Source organism: the organism of the source record quoted next, unplaced genomic scaffold (genome assembly GCF_019419815.1).
Source record: "Pyrus x bretschneideri cultivar Hongxiangsu unplaced genomic scaffold, Pyrus_bretschneideri_v1 Contig58, whole genome shotgun sequence".
In the NCBI taxonomy this organism is placed as follows: Eukaryota; Viridiplantae; Streptophyta; class Magnoliopsida; order Rosales; family Rosaceae; genus Pyrus; species Pyrus x bretschneideri.
This window is the reverse complement of record NW_025999796.1, coordinates 426,713-444,220: the sequence shown is the minus strand read 5'-3', so window position 1 is coordinate 444,220 and position 17,508 is coordinate 426,713. Positions and strand designations below refer to the sequence as shown.

Below are 17,508 nucleotides of genomic sequence, written 5' to 3'. Positions count from 1 at the left end.
TCTCCAATCGAGCCCTTCAGTTTTTTACGCGGCGCTGATTGAATTGAAGACAAAGCCCTCTATTGTTGTCAAAGTTATTTAATAATTTTTTAATAAATGTGATGCAATATATAGTAAATGTTATTGTGTGTACCAAGTATTTGATTGGTTGTACAGAAATTTTCCATTTTCTAGTTTTAGTAAAATACTTGGGAAATGCTAAAGACACTTTTTCTAAAGTGTGACTCTCCACGTATTCTTCGCCACCTCATATTTTTGGAACAATATGAGCTGACAAAGAGTCTATAGAGAGTCACACTTTGAAAGAGTCTTCTTTCTTGGCCATTGAAAGAAAGTTTGCTCCCAAGCAGTGTCCCTCTTTTAATTATGAGTAATGCGAGGGGAACTAAATTTGTAAACCAAATTTTGTAAACTAAAAGACATAGGAATTAATGATTAGATTATTACTTAAACGTTGATAAACGTGCTTATTTTCTATTGATGATACATTATTTAATTTAGAAATTTAATCTACAAATTTAATCTTCCTAACATTACTCTTTAATTACTAACCCAATGTCCCATGAACGTGTCTGCGTGAACTACACTTGTGTCATCTAGTATAAAGCAGGAAAAGTTCCAAAAGACAAAAGAGACTACTGGACAGTAGTATTTCATCTCTTTAATTACTAACCCAATGTCCCATGTACATGTCTGCGTGAACTCCACTCGTGTCATCAGCTAGTATAAAGCAAGAAAAGTTCCAAAACACAAAAGAGACTACTGGACAGTAGTATTTCATCTCTTTAGATACCAGTGCATATCTCAGATAGAAGGAGAGATAGAGAGAGAGAAACAGAGATGGGGGTGCCCTCGTTTTTCAAATGGCTGGTGAACAAGTATCCCAAAGTGGTGGTCAAAGCTATCGAAGGTCAGAGAGAGGAGTCTCCAAACCCAAACCCTACTACCTTGGAGTTCGATAACTTTTATCTTGACATGAATGGGATCATCCATCCTTGCTTCCACCCAGAAGCAGATGACGATGATGATGGCGGAGTACGACCTTATTCATTCCTCTCTTTCTCTCAATCTCTCCCTCTCTCTATATATACATGTATTCTTCACTAGCAATAAGATAAACATTCTATAATAACAATTTTTGATGCTTTCTTTATCTTTATGGTCCGAAATTTTATTTATCCATATGTGGTTACATAATATAATTTCTACATTCTGTGTTCAGCTTCTGCCACCAGCAAATTTTGAAGAGGTGTTCATCAATATTTTTGAATATATTGATATACTTTTCAATATTGTTAGGCCACGGAAGCTACTATACTTGGCCATAGGTGAGAAAGTTTGAATTTTGTTTTTGATCTCGTAGTGTTTAATAAACCCATGAGACTTTTATACGCTGTTTGCTTTCCCCTATCAACCGCAGTGCAGTTGAGATATGTGTTCTTATATGTGTGTTGCACTTAATGATATAAACTAGAAATATTGCACGTGATGGTATAAATTTTAATTTTTGTTGTAGATGGAGTTGCTCCAAGGGCTAAAATGAATCAACAGCGAATGAGGCGCTTTAAGTCAGCGAAGGATGCTGAGGTCGCTGTGGGTACTTTTACTATGAGATGCTTCTGAATCACAGTTTATTTTGCTTTACGTAACCTTGTTTGTACAAGTTTATAAATGTGCCAAATGTTGGTATCAAATGTGTAGGAAGTTGAAGAGGAGAAGCTGAGAAGACAGTTTGAATTGGAAAGCAAACAAGTCCTACCAAAGCAGCGGTCCGAAGTATCAGATTCTAATATAATAACCCCCGGAACTGAATTTATGCATAAATTGTCAAAGGCTCTTCGAAACTATATCAGTTTACGTTTGAACAATGATCTAGGCTGGAGGGACATCGAGGTCTGGTCCATCATAACATTTACATATCAAATTACTAATACATGAACAACCATTATTTACACGAACAATCATTAGTGTGTAATTCATGACGTCTGTATGTATTGTTTTCCTGTTTCTTCTTTGTTTTAATTTCATGGTTACTCTATTAGGTAATTTTGTCTGATGCCAATGCTCCTGGGGAAGGTGAGCACAAAATAATGTCATTCATACGCTCACAGCGCAATCTTCCTTCATATGATCCAAACACGCGCCATTGCTTATATGGACTGGTATGATGAATAGTATGCTTCACACAACTGTTTCTTGTTTTTGTATTGTTTTAGAATTTTGTTGGAAATTTGGAAGAAAAAGAATTATACAGTTGCACTTATTATTTTTGTTTAAATACTTATTTCCTAACCTACTTCTCATTTTTTTGAATTTTTACATTCTGATCCTTCATTGGCATCGTGGCATGCAGGATGCTGATCTTGTCATGTTGGCTTTGGCGACGCATGAGCTTCACTTTTCCATACTGAGAGAGGTTTAATTACAAAGCCTTAAAATTTCTCAAATTCAAAAATTAGTCACCCTGTTGATTTCATGTTTGACTAGGGCTTTCAAAGCATCAATGAAGCAATGTGACAATATATGGAGCTTCTGACTTTATCTAATGAACTTGAATTTTTTCTTCTCATATTCTGGATATAGGATGTTCTACATAATGAACAGCGTCGTACAAACTGTGAATCTATTCGAGAGAAGGGTCCATCTTCAGGAAAGTCAGATAACAAAAAAAGATCCATGCTAAAAAAGCCCTTTCAGGTATCCAAAGTGGTGCTGTTATCCTTCCCTGAAACTTGACTGCTGTTTTGGTTCACCTTTTCTGTTCTTCTAATTGCAGTTTCTTCATGTTTGGATTTTGAGGGAATACTTGGAGCTTGATTTGAAAATTGACGACCCACCCGAGAACTTTAAGTTTGATCTTGAGCGTATAATTGATGACTTTATCTTCATGTGCTTTTTTGCGGGAAATGATTTTCTGCCCCACATGCCAACTTTGGAAATTCATGAGGTTCTTTGTAAACTTCATTGTTTTATGGCCCTTGTTTTATAGATGCCAATACAAAAATAAGTATGTAAACCGGAACTAATTTTACACGCCAATAATTGTGTCCAGGGTGCAATTGACTTGCTGATGACTGTCTATAAGAAAGAATTAAAAAATCTCGGTGGTTACATGGTTGATATGCTCCGGGTATAACATTGAGTAGCCTCATAACACTTTCATCTTCTTCACAACAAAAATAAATATCAATGTCGACAAGATCATCTTCATGCCACTTCTTATATGCACAAATCCAGGTCAATGACAAGAAATCAGGGTACATCAAGCTATCCAGAGTTGAGAAATTCATCCTTCTTGTTGGTTCTTATGAAGACAAAATTTTCAAGAAAAGATCAGAAATACGGGACCGTAAACTGAGACGTCTGTGTTATTATAATGATTCTGTGAGTGCTTGGCAGACGCATTTGTGTGTAGTGTTTATCTAATAAATGTTCTGCTTATGAATTACATGCTGCGTTAATTGCATATGCTTTGCCAGCTAGAGGAAGAAGTTGATACCGGAAGTTCAATTACCGGTTTGAGCAATACTCACGCATTCTTCAGTGGAGAAGAATTGGAAATTTGGTCAGATGGAACGTCTGACATTATGCATTCTCAAGTACGTTTGTTCCCTTAAGGTTTCCTATGATGTAATTTTCGGGGTATAGTGTTTTATATGCGTACACTATATGCTTCATTATACACATGTGGTAAAGTATTGTGGTTCTATATTTTTTGGCATGCTTAAAAGTTGGTGGTCTCGTTTATACATGTATATATATGTGGTGTTTGTTCAGGTTGTAGAAAATACAAAGGAGTTGAAGAAAAAATTGAAAGATAACATCAGAAGGAAATCTGATCTGTTCAATAATGGTGATTTGGGGAGTGACAAGGTATGATGTTCCAATATTCTTTCTCATAATTTCTTGTGAACCATTTACATCAAACCATAATTTAAAAATTGAGTTTTACATGCTTGATCAACACTCCTTCAGGTCCGATTCGCTGTGGGAGGCTATAAGGAAAGATATTACAAATACAAATTTTCTGCAGAAGGTCCAGAGGATATTGAAAGAAAAAGGAAGGAAATAGTATGTCTAATTGCCATGGTTCTTTTTTACCCCTGTCAACAAACTGCTGCTTTCATTCCATGGAGTTTTTGTAAAAGCTACAAAAACTTTTGATGTGATTTAGCATTATTATACCGGGTTTACTTCCATTGAAGTTTATTTTGTTTCTGTGTATTTCAGAGACCTTTGTTTTTTTCAAAGCTTCCTCTAACACGAAAATTCCAATTGCTGATATAATTATAGGTTAAATGCTACACTGAAGGGCTGCTCTGGGTTTTATTGTACTATTTTTCGGAGCCCCCATCATGGACATGGTAAGACATTTACGTAATATGAACCTCACATAGCTACTAGATACTGATATGAAAACTAATGATACTAAATTATTTCTCCGGAACATCCTTTCAGGTTTTATCCTTTCTATTACGGGCCATTTGCTTCAGACCTCAAGGGCCTTGGTCAGGTGAAAGTGAAGTTTAAAAAAGGTTTCCCTTTTAAGCCTATTGATACTCTCATGGCTGTGTTACCTCCAAGAAGGTAATTCTGCTATTTTCCTTATTGTTCCCTTGCTTTGCAAGTTTGGTCTTCTTAAGTTCTAGAAAGGATAAGACAAATGTTCTCCTTTTTGTAGCGCTCATGCACTTCCTAAAGAGTATCAGAAACTAATGACTGAAGAGAGTTCCAGCATTATTGACTTTTATCCTACTGGTAAGTCCTATTCTGTAATCTCAATAATGTTATGTCGAGGGGATTTCCTAGAAGTAACTACAAGCTTCTGTTTCATTTGTAGATTTTGAAATCGACATGGATGGGAAACGCTTCACATGGCAGGTTTGGTTGCCTTCTTAAGCTTCTGTTTTATTTTTATTTTTTTATAATTTACGCACACTATTATTCAAATTACTGTTATTTATTCGCTAATTGGTATTGATCATCATCCAAGGGTATTTGCAAGCTTCCATTTATTGAAGAGGAACGCCTTCTGTCTGTGACTAAAAACTTAGACAAAGAACTGCTGGTACAGAAATTTTTATTCATCTAGACAAGTATTTGAGAGTTACTGCCTTATTCGAAATGTATTCCAAGCTTATGTTACGTTGTGTAGGGGGATGAAAGAGATCGAAATACAGAAAAACCTGACCAATTATTTGTGCGAAGAACACACAATTTGGTGTCACAAATTATGTCACTATCTAGCAAGGAAAGTTCTATCAAGATTGACACTAGTTCGAGGTAGGACAATTGTTTTGCTGTAGTATTGCTTTGTTATTTTACCCTTTTTTCTTCTGTTTGGACTGAACTATTCCTGGATTGTTTTACCCTTTTTTCATGTTTTACGCCTTTCCAGTTTTGGAGTTGGTGGCACCATACGTTGTCTTGATGCTGCCATGAGTGAAGGAGGAGATTACAAGCTTCAAGAAGAGCATGTCGTGTAAGTCAAAAACGCAAATGACTTGTATCTTTCGTTCTGCTCAATACGTTACTGTCATATGTTATCGTCTCTTTAATTTAATCCTGTTGCAGTTGCATGCTATACGAGCTTCCCGATAGTGATCCACATCTGCCTCGTTTACTTGATGGTGTAAAGCATCCCAGTAAGGTATTAAATCGAACTGTTTTTCCACCTCTGATCCTATGTTTTTTCTGGAACTTTTATTTATACGTTTCCAGATGCATCTTTTAGTTCAAAACTTAGGTGGCATCACTTTTCTTCATCAATATGCTATGTTATATATTATGCAACTTAATTAGCGTGCGACAAGCTTAGATAGTTTCGGTAGTCGTTTGAATGAAATGACAATTTTTCTGATCATATTCTTTTGCAGACAATCACCAAGGATGACCTTACGGAGACAAAATTATGGCATGAATATCAGGGAAGCGCACCTGCCACCACCACCACTTCCAGGTCAATTGGTTTATTGCTTCCGGTCTTCTCGATTTGCTTCTCTTATTTATGTGTACTGCCTATTCTCTTTTAACTTATTTAATAGAGAACTAAATGCAATGCAGCACCCGGCTCCAGGAGAGGTTTCGGAGACAAGATAACAACGGAAATGGAGGCTTCCAGAACAATGCTAGATGCACTTCTAGCTCTACGGATTTAATGCACAAATTTGCAGGTTCTGGATGGGGTTGTGGTAGAGGGAAAGTTGCTAATCCTAATTCTGGAGAACGGTTTTATGCTCCTCGAGGAATACCTGGCGAAAGAGTAATGTCATCTAGCTCATATTCAGCCATGGGTTCCACAGACTACAAAAGAGTCTCTTTTCATGGGAGATCAGTCTCTAATGATAAGTGGAGGGCAGTTGGTTATGTTTCCGGAGATCGAGCACAAGGCTTTATGGATTTGAAGATATCGGAGCCAAGCCAAGCTTGGAGGCCAAGTGCAAGAGGACAGCCAGCGAACAACGCTTTTTGGCCATCTAGAAATAGTTTCGGACATAACACAAACCATTCTTGGCAGAGTTCACAATTAAATCATAGTCATGGCCGCGGCAGAGGCCAACAGCAGGGTGGTCGCGGCCAAGGCCAACAGGAATGTTGGAAGCGTTACACACCTTTTTCTGCTAACGATTCATCACAAGCCGGTGGGAGATCAGAGTTTGTTCCACGTAGTTCTGTCAATCAATGAAGCGCCTGGTCATAGCTCGTTAAACCATAGTCTCTTTTTGCATTTCCGCCAAAACAGAGAAAAAGCACTTTTGTGTACAGTTTTCATCACTCTGAACTCTGGCTGCATTTCACAATTTAAGGGTGTAGAACATTTGGCAGTTGAATCTAGCTTTTCCTTGACATTTTCAGTTGTTTTCTGCTGATTACTAAACGTCCATTAAGACTCGTATGCAGAAGCAACTAATTGCAAACTCTGCGCATACGCAATAGTTAGTAACCGTAAATCCTCATTATTCGGTTCATTTCCACCAGATGCAAGTCAACTATTGTTGCAAGTGAAATGCTAAGGGGACTCTTAAAGCGGAACTCTATATTCACTCTCTGAAACTCATGTTTATGACATAATGTTGGCACGAAATTGACGTTAAACTATGAGATGACAAAGAGTGTAGGATATGTATCAACAATTAATGATAAACATATATATATATATATATATATATAAATTCACATATGCTAATAGTTAATTAAATATATATATATATATATATATATATAAATTCACATATGCTAATAATTAATTAACCACAGCTGAGTATATTGATAGAGTACGAAAAATGAAATTAATATCAAACAAGTAAAAACAGTGATCAAGGCTTGCGTATCGCAATATCCTTGAAATGGAATTTCGTCCCTACTCAGTACTTATAGTTCAATGGACATCTGCTTCACCAGGATACAATGATCAAACCAGAATTCCAGCATCGAAAAACTTGGTTTCTGGCGAATGTCTTTATGGTTCTCTCAGAAAGAAGGTTTTGGTATTTTAGAATGAGAATTCATTTTTTCTGTGTTCGAAATGACATATAGATGGATGTATATATATAATACCCATATGCTTGTTTGCAACAGGTTTGAATATGATATACATCTTTTGGGAGGTATCTGCTCAAAGGGGTGCATGGCCCTTGGCATTCTTTCATTGTCTTCCAGATGAGTTTGTTAATATAAAAATTAATTAATTAAATCTGAACTTAAAAAAAAATTATTATATTTAATTATTAGAGCTTGAGCCAAGGCCATCTTTTGATGACGAATTCTATATTAGTTTAGGTCCAATTATGCCATCCTCGGTCCATTTCTTCATTCACTTTGTAAGAGTCTTATAAAGTATGAAAAATTGTCGTTGGAATCAAATTCGCGCACTATCGGAGTGGTGTGAGTGGTGGAGGTGCACAAACCCCCTGAACTATTAGAAAATTTTCAATCTAACTTGCACCCTACACAAACGAGTTGGATTTCCGTTAAAAAGAAAAATGACTCCATAAGCTACGTAGGAAAGTACGTTTATTCACCATACTTTTTCTTTTTAGCTGTTATTAGATTTCAAGAAAAGTCATCTCTACTATAAACATATAGAAATACACCACAAATTACACTTGGAAAGGGTGTCAGATTGATTGTTTACATATCAAATTCGTTCACATGACGACTTTCATGAGTAGGTGAATCGGAAAATAGAACTGATGGATACAAATAACAGCGCTCAATCTAAATGTCCTCCTTGGTGACTCTTGTGAGTCCGGTGGCTTACAGTTCTGTTAGGACTACCAAACAAATCTAGGCCTAGTGCAAATGGAGTTGTATATCATGCTCTAGAACTTCAAAATGTTGGCCATGTCAAAAAAATTTCACCAACGTCCTTCGCCTTTCCTGGCGCAAAACCATGTAGTAGGGCCATGAACCCCTGCTTCCTTCGTCAGCGGTGAATTTTTCCAGAAAATCAAACATGGCTGAGAACAAAAATTCCTTGAGGTTAGTAAGTGTGCCAAAGCTACAAATAAGAGAACCGAAGAAGACAACCTGAAAATAAAGCGAAAGAGGGTTATTGCTCCATCGACTAACCAAAAACTGCATAACTGTATCTTGCAATGTCAGAGTGGTTAAAAAGCCTTCTATCTTACATAAACAACTCATTGTATCTATTCGGGAATTCATACACATCTTCTACTTATCAAGTTTTAAGACCTTAAGTGTTTAGGACACTAGCTGACCAAAGTTGCACAGTAATGTGGATTATTCCATCCTTTTTGAAGATTTTATCATACTGTGTATCTTTCAAATCTCAAGCGCACGGAGACTCAAATCTCCGTGTAGGTCTGCATGCAACTCCGCACAAATATCATGTCTCAAAATGTTGAATAATAAAGTTCCTAGCAATGCATAATCATTAAATACTCTAAGAATTCTATGGCTCCGTTGCTCGTACCACCGACACACAATTACAGTTCATGGCGGATAAAAGGCCCTATGTTACAAATAGATACAGAGTCAGGCCTATGTTACAAACATAAAGAGTTAAGCCTGCATTAAAACATAAAGAAAACTGTTGATACAACTTTGTCAACCAACCAAATCAGTGAAATCACATACACAAACAAATCACCAGAGAACAAGAACTAAAATTTCAACCTTCCAGAAGAAAACCAGTTAATTTTCTTCGATCAAATTCACAATTGAAAAACAGCAGTTTGCTCTTCATTCTGATCAAGTATCTATCTGCATAATAATACATGTCAACTTTATTTTATTTATGGGACTCAATTAAAAAAGGATACTCGAGCTCCCAAATTAGAAACAGATTCCTACTCTCATTTAGGAGAAGGACTTACATGGCATGGGTTCATTGTCACTAAGTCCCGGTTCAATAATACAATGCCAGAACTCCACTGTGGCAGTGAATCCGTTCTATGTAACTTACTCTCTCTCCTCATTTGGACGTACAAAACACATTCAAGTAACTGACTCTATTAACCAAAGTTGTCTCCGAAAGAAGAACACACAATCCAAATCCACAAATTAATGCTCACTAATACGGATTGGCAAAATGAATATTATCTCTAAGGAGATGATTTTCACACACCCCATTTAGCATCTCACATACTCCTCTTTGTTATCTGTCAGCGGATTAAATAAATCAAATAGAAACAACGGCCAGTAAGTGTGTATATATCATTCCCGTATCTCTAATACGAAACTAATCAAATGCACAATTCAACTAACCAATAACTTAATGCGCTTCAAATTCAAATTATTCAACAAATATTATCTCAAATAAGACCAAATCTGATTTGTTAACCAATAACGAAATGTAACAAAAACTCACAGCTACGAAAAAATTTGAAAAATGAAATACCTTTAATGTGTAGAGCTTCTACACATCTTTGTAGAGCAACTGGTATTTGGGTATTCGCTCCGGTGGAAGGGGGCAATTCACGATCATCTTCCCCTTCATCGCTCCTCTGAAAATCGCCTCGACAACATCGATAAAGTCCTGTTTCTGCTGAAACGGGCCGACCCATTTGGTGTGGTCCGCAGTTCCGGAATCCATCTTCATGTGGTGGGCATTGAAGAAGAAGATGGTAGACGGGATCAGAGCGATGTCGAAATACTTGACGTAGACTTGAATTTCCTCCGAATCGGCATCGACAAGCGCGACCGTGGCGAACTTGGAGACCTCCCGCGCCGTTTTGGCGAGAACGTCGTCGAGGAGAAGGCAAGCGGAATCGGAGGAGCGGCCGAAGCGGAGGACGAGGACTTTGTCGATGGTGGATCGGATGAAGGAATCCACCTCCTGCTTCTTCGTCAATGTCGGCAATACGTAACTCATGACTCTCTCTGTTCTTCTTCCTCACCTGAACTCTGAATTCCTCTACAAGGATGTTGTGAGCGGCAGATCAAACCCAATGAAGAAATTCCACAACAGAAAATTGAAAGTTGAGGAGGATGACTAAAATTTACGGCTTCTTTAGGTTTTTTTATGGCTGGTTATTTGTTAGGCCATCTTTAACCGATCCGATCAAAGGGTTAGAGAGCAAAAAATCGTCGAAATGACACAAAAACGGTCTTCAATCGAGAGCTAGGTCAAAGGATTTGTGGACCCTACTAAACCAAATAATGAAATCAGGCCAGCGGGCTGGCCTTATCCAGCCAACCCTCTCCCGGCCCAACAATTCAAATGCAACAGTAACCTCAACTAGCAACGGCTAGCTGACGTCATGTTGAAGGCAGGTTACCATTGCATTTGGTTTTTTTTTTTCTTTTTTTTTTAAATTCTAATTTTCTTTTCCTATAAATACCTAAGTCATTCCTACATCATTTCTCACATAATTTTCACAATTCCATACTATCTTACCTCATTTTATTTCAATTCTTCACATTTTATTCTCTTAGCTCTTCCAATAATCTTTCCTTCAAATTTTTCAATAATTTTCAAATGGCTACATTTGCAATGAAAGGAAGGGCTTGGACCAAAAAAAAAGATGAAGCTCTTTGTAGGGCTTATAGATGGGTCTTGGAAGATAGTGTTAAGGGGAGTTATCAAACAAGTGAAGGTATTTGAACTCGTACGTTCAAAAAGTACTATAAGTTCTACGAAGACACCACTCCACCGAATCCTCAAAACCACGAGAGTTGTTCTTCAAGATGGAAAAAACATCTTCAACCAAGTTTGAACAAATGGCATCAAGCAGTGTTAAACACCCAAATTAGACATGAAACTGGAGCCAATTACTACGACGAAGTAAATGTTTTCACAAGTTATTTTAAATATTTAATTATATTACATTTAATTTCATAAATTAATTTCTTTTAATTTTTTTAATTATATTTTCTAGGTATGCCAAGTGGAGGAATTGTATATGGAGGACATGAAAAAACCCATTAGTCATCACGGTTGTTGGAAAATTTGTAAAGGGTGGGTGTTATCCACCTCAAGAAAGATTTGGTCCTACGCCAGTGTTCAGAAATGTTTCCTCAAATGCAGTTGGGGATGAACAAAGATCTCCTATCATTCAAGAAACAAAAGTAGAAAATATGTCTCTGGGTGAATCTTCCATACCTAGGGCTACGGGATGAAATAAGGCCCGAAATTGAAGGAAAATGGCAAGGCAAATGATGATTTAGCCTTTCGAGAGGAAATGGCATCTCATTGCGATTACCAAAAGAGATGAATGATAGGAACATGCAAATGAACACTTTAGAGTACACTCAAATGAGTCAGACATATTTTGATAGGAAAAAGAGGGAAGTTATGGCTCGACGAGAGTTGTTTACATCCGACTATACTCCTACAATGGCGGATGAAGATGATGATGATTATAGTCTTTAAATTGAAGTTGTTGTAGTCTTTAATCTTTAAGTTGTAGTTTTTAAATTTAAGTTGTTGTATTCTTTATATTAAACAACATTAAACAACATGAAACTTAAACAACATTAAACAACACAATATCCACCTTAGTACTACTTGGGGTTGGGGGAGTTATTCAAATTTAAACAACATTAAACAAAACATTTAACAACATAAAACTTCCTACTCCATGGTTCTTTTGGCCCAAAGATGTGCAACAAGATCCTGTTGTAGGTACTTGTTTATGGCACGTAAACGTATCATCCTATAGCGCCTCATGTACTCATTTAAAGAGATATTACCAGTTCTTGCATCCAAAGGCAAATTAGGCCCATCATATATTTTCGCACGAGCCATCCTTGACCTATTTGGATCATCTTGGTCGTCATCAGACTCTCCATCAATATAGCCATCTCACTCATCCTCCACAATCATGTTGTGTAATAAGATGCACGACATCATGATGGAGTTCAATTTATCTCGATTCCACCGTCTTGTCGGTTCCTTAATGATCTTCTACCGTGCTTGTAGAATACTGAAATCTCTCTCAACATTTTTCTGGTATGCCTCTTGGTGGAAGGTAAACCACCCTTGGGCGTCATCCACAGGGTTTACAATTGCTTGGACAAGTGTCGCCCACTTTGGGAAGATGCCATTTGCCAAGTAATACCCCATATTGTATTGACACCTGTTGATGTAGTAGTCAAGTTGAGGTGATTTACCCTCCGTCAGGTTATTAAAGAGGGGTGAACGCCAAAGTACTATAATGTCATTTTGGGATTTTAGGACTCCAAAGAAAGCATGCCAGATCCATGTGTCAAACGAGGCAATCGCCTCTAACACAATAGTTGGCTTTCTCAATCTTCCGCTAAATCCTCCTTGCCATATGGTGATATGGTGGGATAGTTCTTCCAGTGCCAATGTATGCAATCTAATGACCCTATTATGCTTGGAAAGCTATGATCTTCAGCTTTGCGAATGATCCGAGCTAATTCTGCTTGATTTGGTTCACAAAGGTACTCCTTTTTTGTACATCTGAACAATTGTGTGACAGAATTCAGCAAGATTATCAAGGCATGTAGACTTAGACATACCATATGTATCATCCATCGCATCAGCTGGGGAGTCATAAGCCATCATTCGGAGTGCAATAGTAACATTTTGATTAGGTGAGAAACCAGAACTACTTACTCTATCCATCTTTTTTTGAAAGTATGGATTGACATGTTAGACATCACGAAGTAAACGCTCGAAGACATGACGCCTCATCCGGAATAGATGTCTAAAATCCTATTTTGTGTACATCGCTTAGAGTTAAAGTAGTTGTCTATCAGAGTCTCATGCGCCATCTCTCTATTTTTTGGTTTGTAAGAGCGACCAGCAACAGAGCCACCCCATTAAGGTTGTTCTTCAGTTTCCTCACATACCATGACCCCAGCCATTGCTGCAATATATGGTGTGTTGCGCCATGATTCATCTTCTTCATTAGATTCCTCATTTTCTCATCTTATCTGCGTCCATTTATCTTTCAATTCAGATTTGAATGAGGACCCCCAGTTGGAATGTGAAGAGGATCCAAAGTTTGAATTGATTGCAAACTTGAATTGAAAGACATATTGGAGAGGGCAAAGATGAAGGTATGTGAATTCTACCCCAATATCCAGCCAATTTAATAACATTGGAAGCTGAAGATAAGAAATGCCACGTAGATAAGAATCTCATCTAAAATTTGCACAACCAATTATATCATGACACGTGGCACTTGAAGTCTTATTCGAAAAATTATTAAGATTACATAAAGATAAAGAATCTAGAAAGTTACTCACTTTAACGACACATGCATCCTATCCGAAAAATTATTGAGAGTACATAAAGATAAGAAATCTGGAGAGTTACTAATGTTAGCGACACGTGTCACTCGAAATCCTATCGAAAAAATTATTAAGATTATATAAATATAAGAAATCTGAAGGTTTATTCATTTGGCGACAAGTGACACTCAAAATATGTCTGAAAGCCTTATTTTAATATAGTAGTTTAATTTAAGTAAACATATTAATTCAATTAAAATAATAAATTATATTTGGCTTATCGCCTTAGGCCCCATCGATTGGAGATGGTATAAAATATGGCTTGACACTGTTTATTAAAATATAATTTCTTACAAGGCTATAGGGCTAAAGATAGCTTTTTGGCCCTCCCTTGGTTGGAGATGGCCTTATACCCCACACAAGTATTTTAAGGCATTTTAAAAGAGGTCTTAGATTTGATTCTCGCCAAAGGCGAATTTGAACTCTATTAATGCTTGTCCATTGTGAGGCTAAGCTAAGCCTGGCAAACGAGTCGTGTTTTGTGTCATATTCGTGTAACACCTGTTATCTTAACGGCCCGTGTCATGTCACACCCGTTATTTTAATGGGTCTTTAACATGTCGTTCACTTTGCCCAACAGATAAAATGACTCGACCTGTTATGACCCGTAAAGAAAAATATTATTTTTTCCTTAAATTTGCACATACCACATTACTACATAAATATTACTTCAAAACATAAAAACACATTTGTCGTTAAGTACTACATCTACACTCCAAAATAAGAGCTTAATAAAACAACACCAATACTGTAACATCCCACATCGCCCAGGGGAGTGGATCCTGTAAGCCTTTTATGTATATTTCGATCTCTATCTAGCACGAGGCCTTTTGGGAGCTCACTGGCTTCGGGTTCCATCGGAACTCCGAAGTTAAGCGAGTTCGGGCGAGAGCATTCCCAGGATAGGTGACCCATTGGGAAGTTCTTGTGTGAGTTCCTAGAAACAAAACTGTGAGGGCGTGGTTGGGGCCCAAAATGGACAATATCGTGCTACGGTGGAGTTGAGCCCGGGATGTGGTGGGGGCTCGGCCCAGGATGTGACAAATACACTACTAGTCTACTACAAAATATCAAATGTGTGATGATATGCAAAATGAATGAGTTTTTCTTTTCAAAGTTGTGAAGCCTTTCTCAGAAGTTAAAATCTTGCCAATGAAACTCAAAGCTTGCATGTTATTTCTTTACATAATCCTTCAATTTTCATTGATCATCATGGGGAAATTGTATTAGAACTTTGGCTTGATCTATTGCCTTCAAGAGTTATGTTGATGATGTTTTAAGTAAGGTTTCCCACATCAGGACTCTCTTCCGTATAAACTAAGTATAGAAAAACCAAACATTATAAACCATTCAAATTATGAGAAGTTTACCAAAATAATTATGAAAAGAAATAAAACATAGTGCTATACCATATAAAAATATATTACCTTATTTTTTTCAAATTTTTTAAATTAAATTTAATATATATAATATTATGTATATGTATGATACATAATTATTATAGTATTTTTACGGGTATAAAATTATTAAATTAATATTTTACTTTTCGTGTATCGGGTTACCCACGTGTATATCCGGACCAACCCGTTATCTTAACAGGTGCTTATCGGGTTACCCGATAACGACCCGATTCATTATCATGTCGACCCGATAACTTGTTAATTTCGTGTCATGTCGGATTAACGAGTCTTGTCAAAAATTGCTAGGCCTAGGCTAAGCCCACCCTTTCCCTTAGTGTAGATAATATCGTTTGTTAAAAAAAAAAAAAAAAAAAAGGACTCATCCTGGTGCAATCAACTAGGATTTTAAAGGATTTTTATAAAGTCCATGCAAATGTATAAGTAAAAAATTCAGAAAATTTGAAGGATTTCATCAATAAGAGATTTTGTAGGATTTGAGAAGGGATGATAAGTATAACAAAATCCTACCTCCACTCCTAGGATTTCTTTTCAACCCTCTTGCTTTCTTTCTCTCTCTATCCACTTTGCACCTCGATCTTTCTTTCTCACTCTCCATTTTGTTAAAAAAATGAGGACTCATCCTAGTGCAATCAACTAGGATTTTAAAGGATTTTTATAGAGTCCATGCAAATGTATAAGTAAAAAATTCAGAAAATTTGAAGGATTTCATCAATAAGAGATTTTGTAGGATTTGAGAAGGGATGATAAGCATAACAAAATCCTACCTCCACTCCTATGATTTCTTTTCAACCCTCTTGCTTTCTTTCTCTCTTTAACCACTTTGCAACTCGATTTTTCTTTCTCACTCTCCATTTTCCTAGAGAAACCCATCCTTACTTCATCTTTTCTAGCGGCTCAGTGTCACATCCAGGCCTGGGCCCCCACCACATCCCGAGTTCGACTCCACTGTAGCACGATATTGTCCGCTTTGAGCCCCGACCACGCCCTCACGGTTTTGTTTCTGGGAACTCACACGAGAACTTCCCACTAGGTCACCCATTCTGGGATTGCTCTCGCGCGAACTCGCTTAACTTCGGAGTTCCGATGGAACTCGAAGCCAGTGAGCTCCCAAAAGGCCTTATGCTAGGTAGAGATGGGAATATACATATAAGGATCACTCCCCTAGGCAATGTGGGATCTTACACTCAGCCACCCACCCCACTCCACTAAAATAACCTAACTAAGATCTCTCACTTGGGTTTGTTTTTATTTATTTTTAATCAGATTATTCTTTTGGTTTATAGAATTCGATTCAATTTGACCATATGACAATTTCCCAACTACTCAATTGCCCTCTTATCTTCTTTCTACTATCATGTTCTTAATTCCAAATATATTGAGTTCATTATGTTGACTTGAATTTACATGGGAAGCCCTCAACCCAACCATTTTATCTACCCTTGGAATCGTTCTAAATCATGCTTTCATGAATGATTATGGTGGAATGTATACTTTGGGAATTTGCATTTGAACTTTTCTGCTAGTGGAGGACCATGGAGGATTAGGGGTTACTCTAGAGAACTGGGCACAATTCTCATTATTTTTTCAAGTTTAATCTTATGTTTTTATTTAAAAATAATAATTTTTAAAAGTGACAAGAGAGTCTCTCAAAATCCATTCAATTCTTTAATCAAGCATCCTTTAAAATCCATTTAAAAATGGAAAGAATTCTACTATCCTTTGAAATCTAACACTTAAAAATGTCTTTTTGAAATCCTCTGAAATTCAAATTGACTACACCCCTACATGTACTTTTTTTATAGTATCATCACACTCACACTTTCAATATATGCCTTACTTTTCTACATACACCCCCACACACTTCACACTGTTAACAGTAATGTAAAAAGCCAATGCTCAATCCACATCCATTAGATTAGACCTGGCAATTTCTCACATGACTGGTTAATACAACATGAAAATAACGGGTTTCGGAGTCAACACGATAACTAATCGGGTGGTTATTGGGTCACCTGTTAAGAACCCGTTAATAACGGGTCCTTAACGTGTTTATATGCGGGTAACCCGTTATGAAAATAATTATTTTGATGATTTTAAAGGTAAACTACTAAAAAATCTTACTATAAAATACAATACTATAGTGTATATATTGTATATTAAATATACATTATTGTATTATTATTATTCTATTTAAGTTAGAAAAATTTAAGTTTTATTTATTTATTTTTATTATGAGATTTTTTTATTATCATTACTAGATAAATTTTACTTGACATGTTGTCCAAAATTCAAATCAAATTAGCAAAAAAGACAACTTTTAATTTTAGACTCAACGACCTAACATGTTTTTACTCTCTCATAT

General features: G+C 36.7%; 2 protein-coding genes across 10 annotated transcripts; one reads left to right on the top strand and one right to left on the bottom strand.

Moving 5' to 3' along the window:
- The first annotated feature begins 724 nt into the window (after positions 1–724).
- LOC103963677 (5'-3' exoribonuclease 3) lies at positions 725–6,848 on the top strand. 3 transcript variants are annotated; one of them, XM_048571252.1, is made up of 23 exons: positions 725–1,035; positions 1,223–1,328; positions 1,517–1,587; positions 1,702–1,893; positions 2,043–2,162; positions 2,354–2,416; positions 2,584–2,697; positions 2,777–2,947; positions 3,053–3,130; positions 3,238–3,384; positions 3,480–3,599; positions 3,778–3,873; positions 3,976–4,071; positions 4,294–4,364; positions 4,459–4,587; positions 4,682–4,758; positions 4,841–4,881; positions 4,994–5,068; positions 5,156–5,283; positions 5,399–5,482; positions 5,575–5,650; positions 5,877–5,959; positions 6,064–6,848. In XM_048571252.1, the coding sequence occupies exons 1-23, from the start codon at positions 841–843 to the stop codon at positions 6,683–6,685; spliced, it is 2,955 nt and encodes a 984-aa protein (XP_048427209.1). In that variant the 5' UTR covers positions 725–840; the 3' UTR covers positions 6,686–6,848. The 3 variants fall into 3 exon arrangements, with proteins under 3 accessions (XP_048427209.1, XP_009374787.2, XP_048427210.1); XM_009376512.3 differs by having other exon boundaries at positions 726–1,035; positions 1,517–1,593; XM_048571253.1 differs by lacking the exon at positions 725–1,035 and having other exon boundaries at positions 1,250–1,328; positions 1,517–1,597.
- A 1,202-nt stretch (positions 6,849–8,050) lies between these two features.
- LOC103963676 (thioredoxin-like protein 4B) lies at positions 8,051–10,514 on the bottom strand. 7 transcript variants are annotated; one of them, XR_007253444.1, is made up of 4 exons: positions 9,863–10,513; positions 9,339–9,623; positions 9,139–9,225; positions 8,051–8,529 (listed from the first exon to the last, which is right to left on the bottom strand). XR_007253444.1 is itself a non-coding variant. In XM_048571302.1 (2 exons), the coding sequence occupies exon 1, from the start codon at positions 10,334–10,336 to the stop codon at positions 9,881–9,883; it is 456 nt and encodes a 151-aa protein (XP_048427259.1). In that variant the 5' UTR covers positions 10,337–10,514; the 3' UTR covers positions 8,051–8,585; positions 9,863–9,880. The 7 variants fall into 7 exon arrangements, 4 of the variants coding, with proteins under 4 accessions (XP_048427259.1, XP_009374786.2, XP_009374784.2 ...); XR_007253445.1 differs by having other exon boundaries at positions 8,051–8,459; XR_007253446.1 differs by lacking the exons at positions 9,139–9,225; positions 9,339–9,623 and adding an exon at positions 8,530–8,585 and having other exon boundaries at positions 8,051–8,459; positions 9,863–10,514.
- Positions 10,515–17,508: the final 6,994 nt, after the last annotated feature.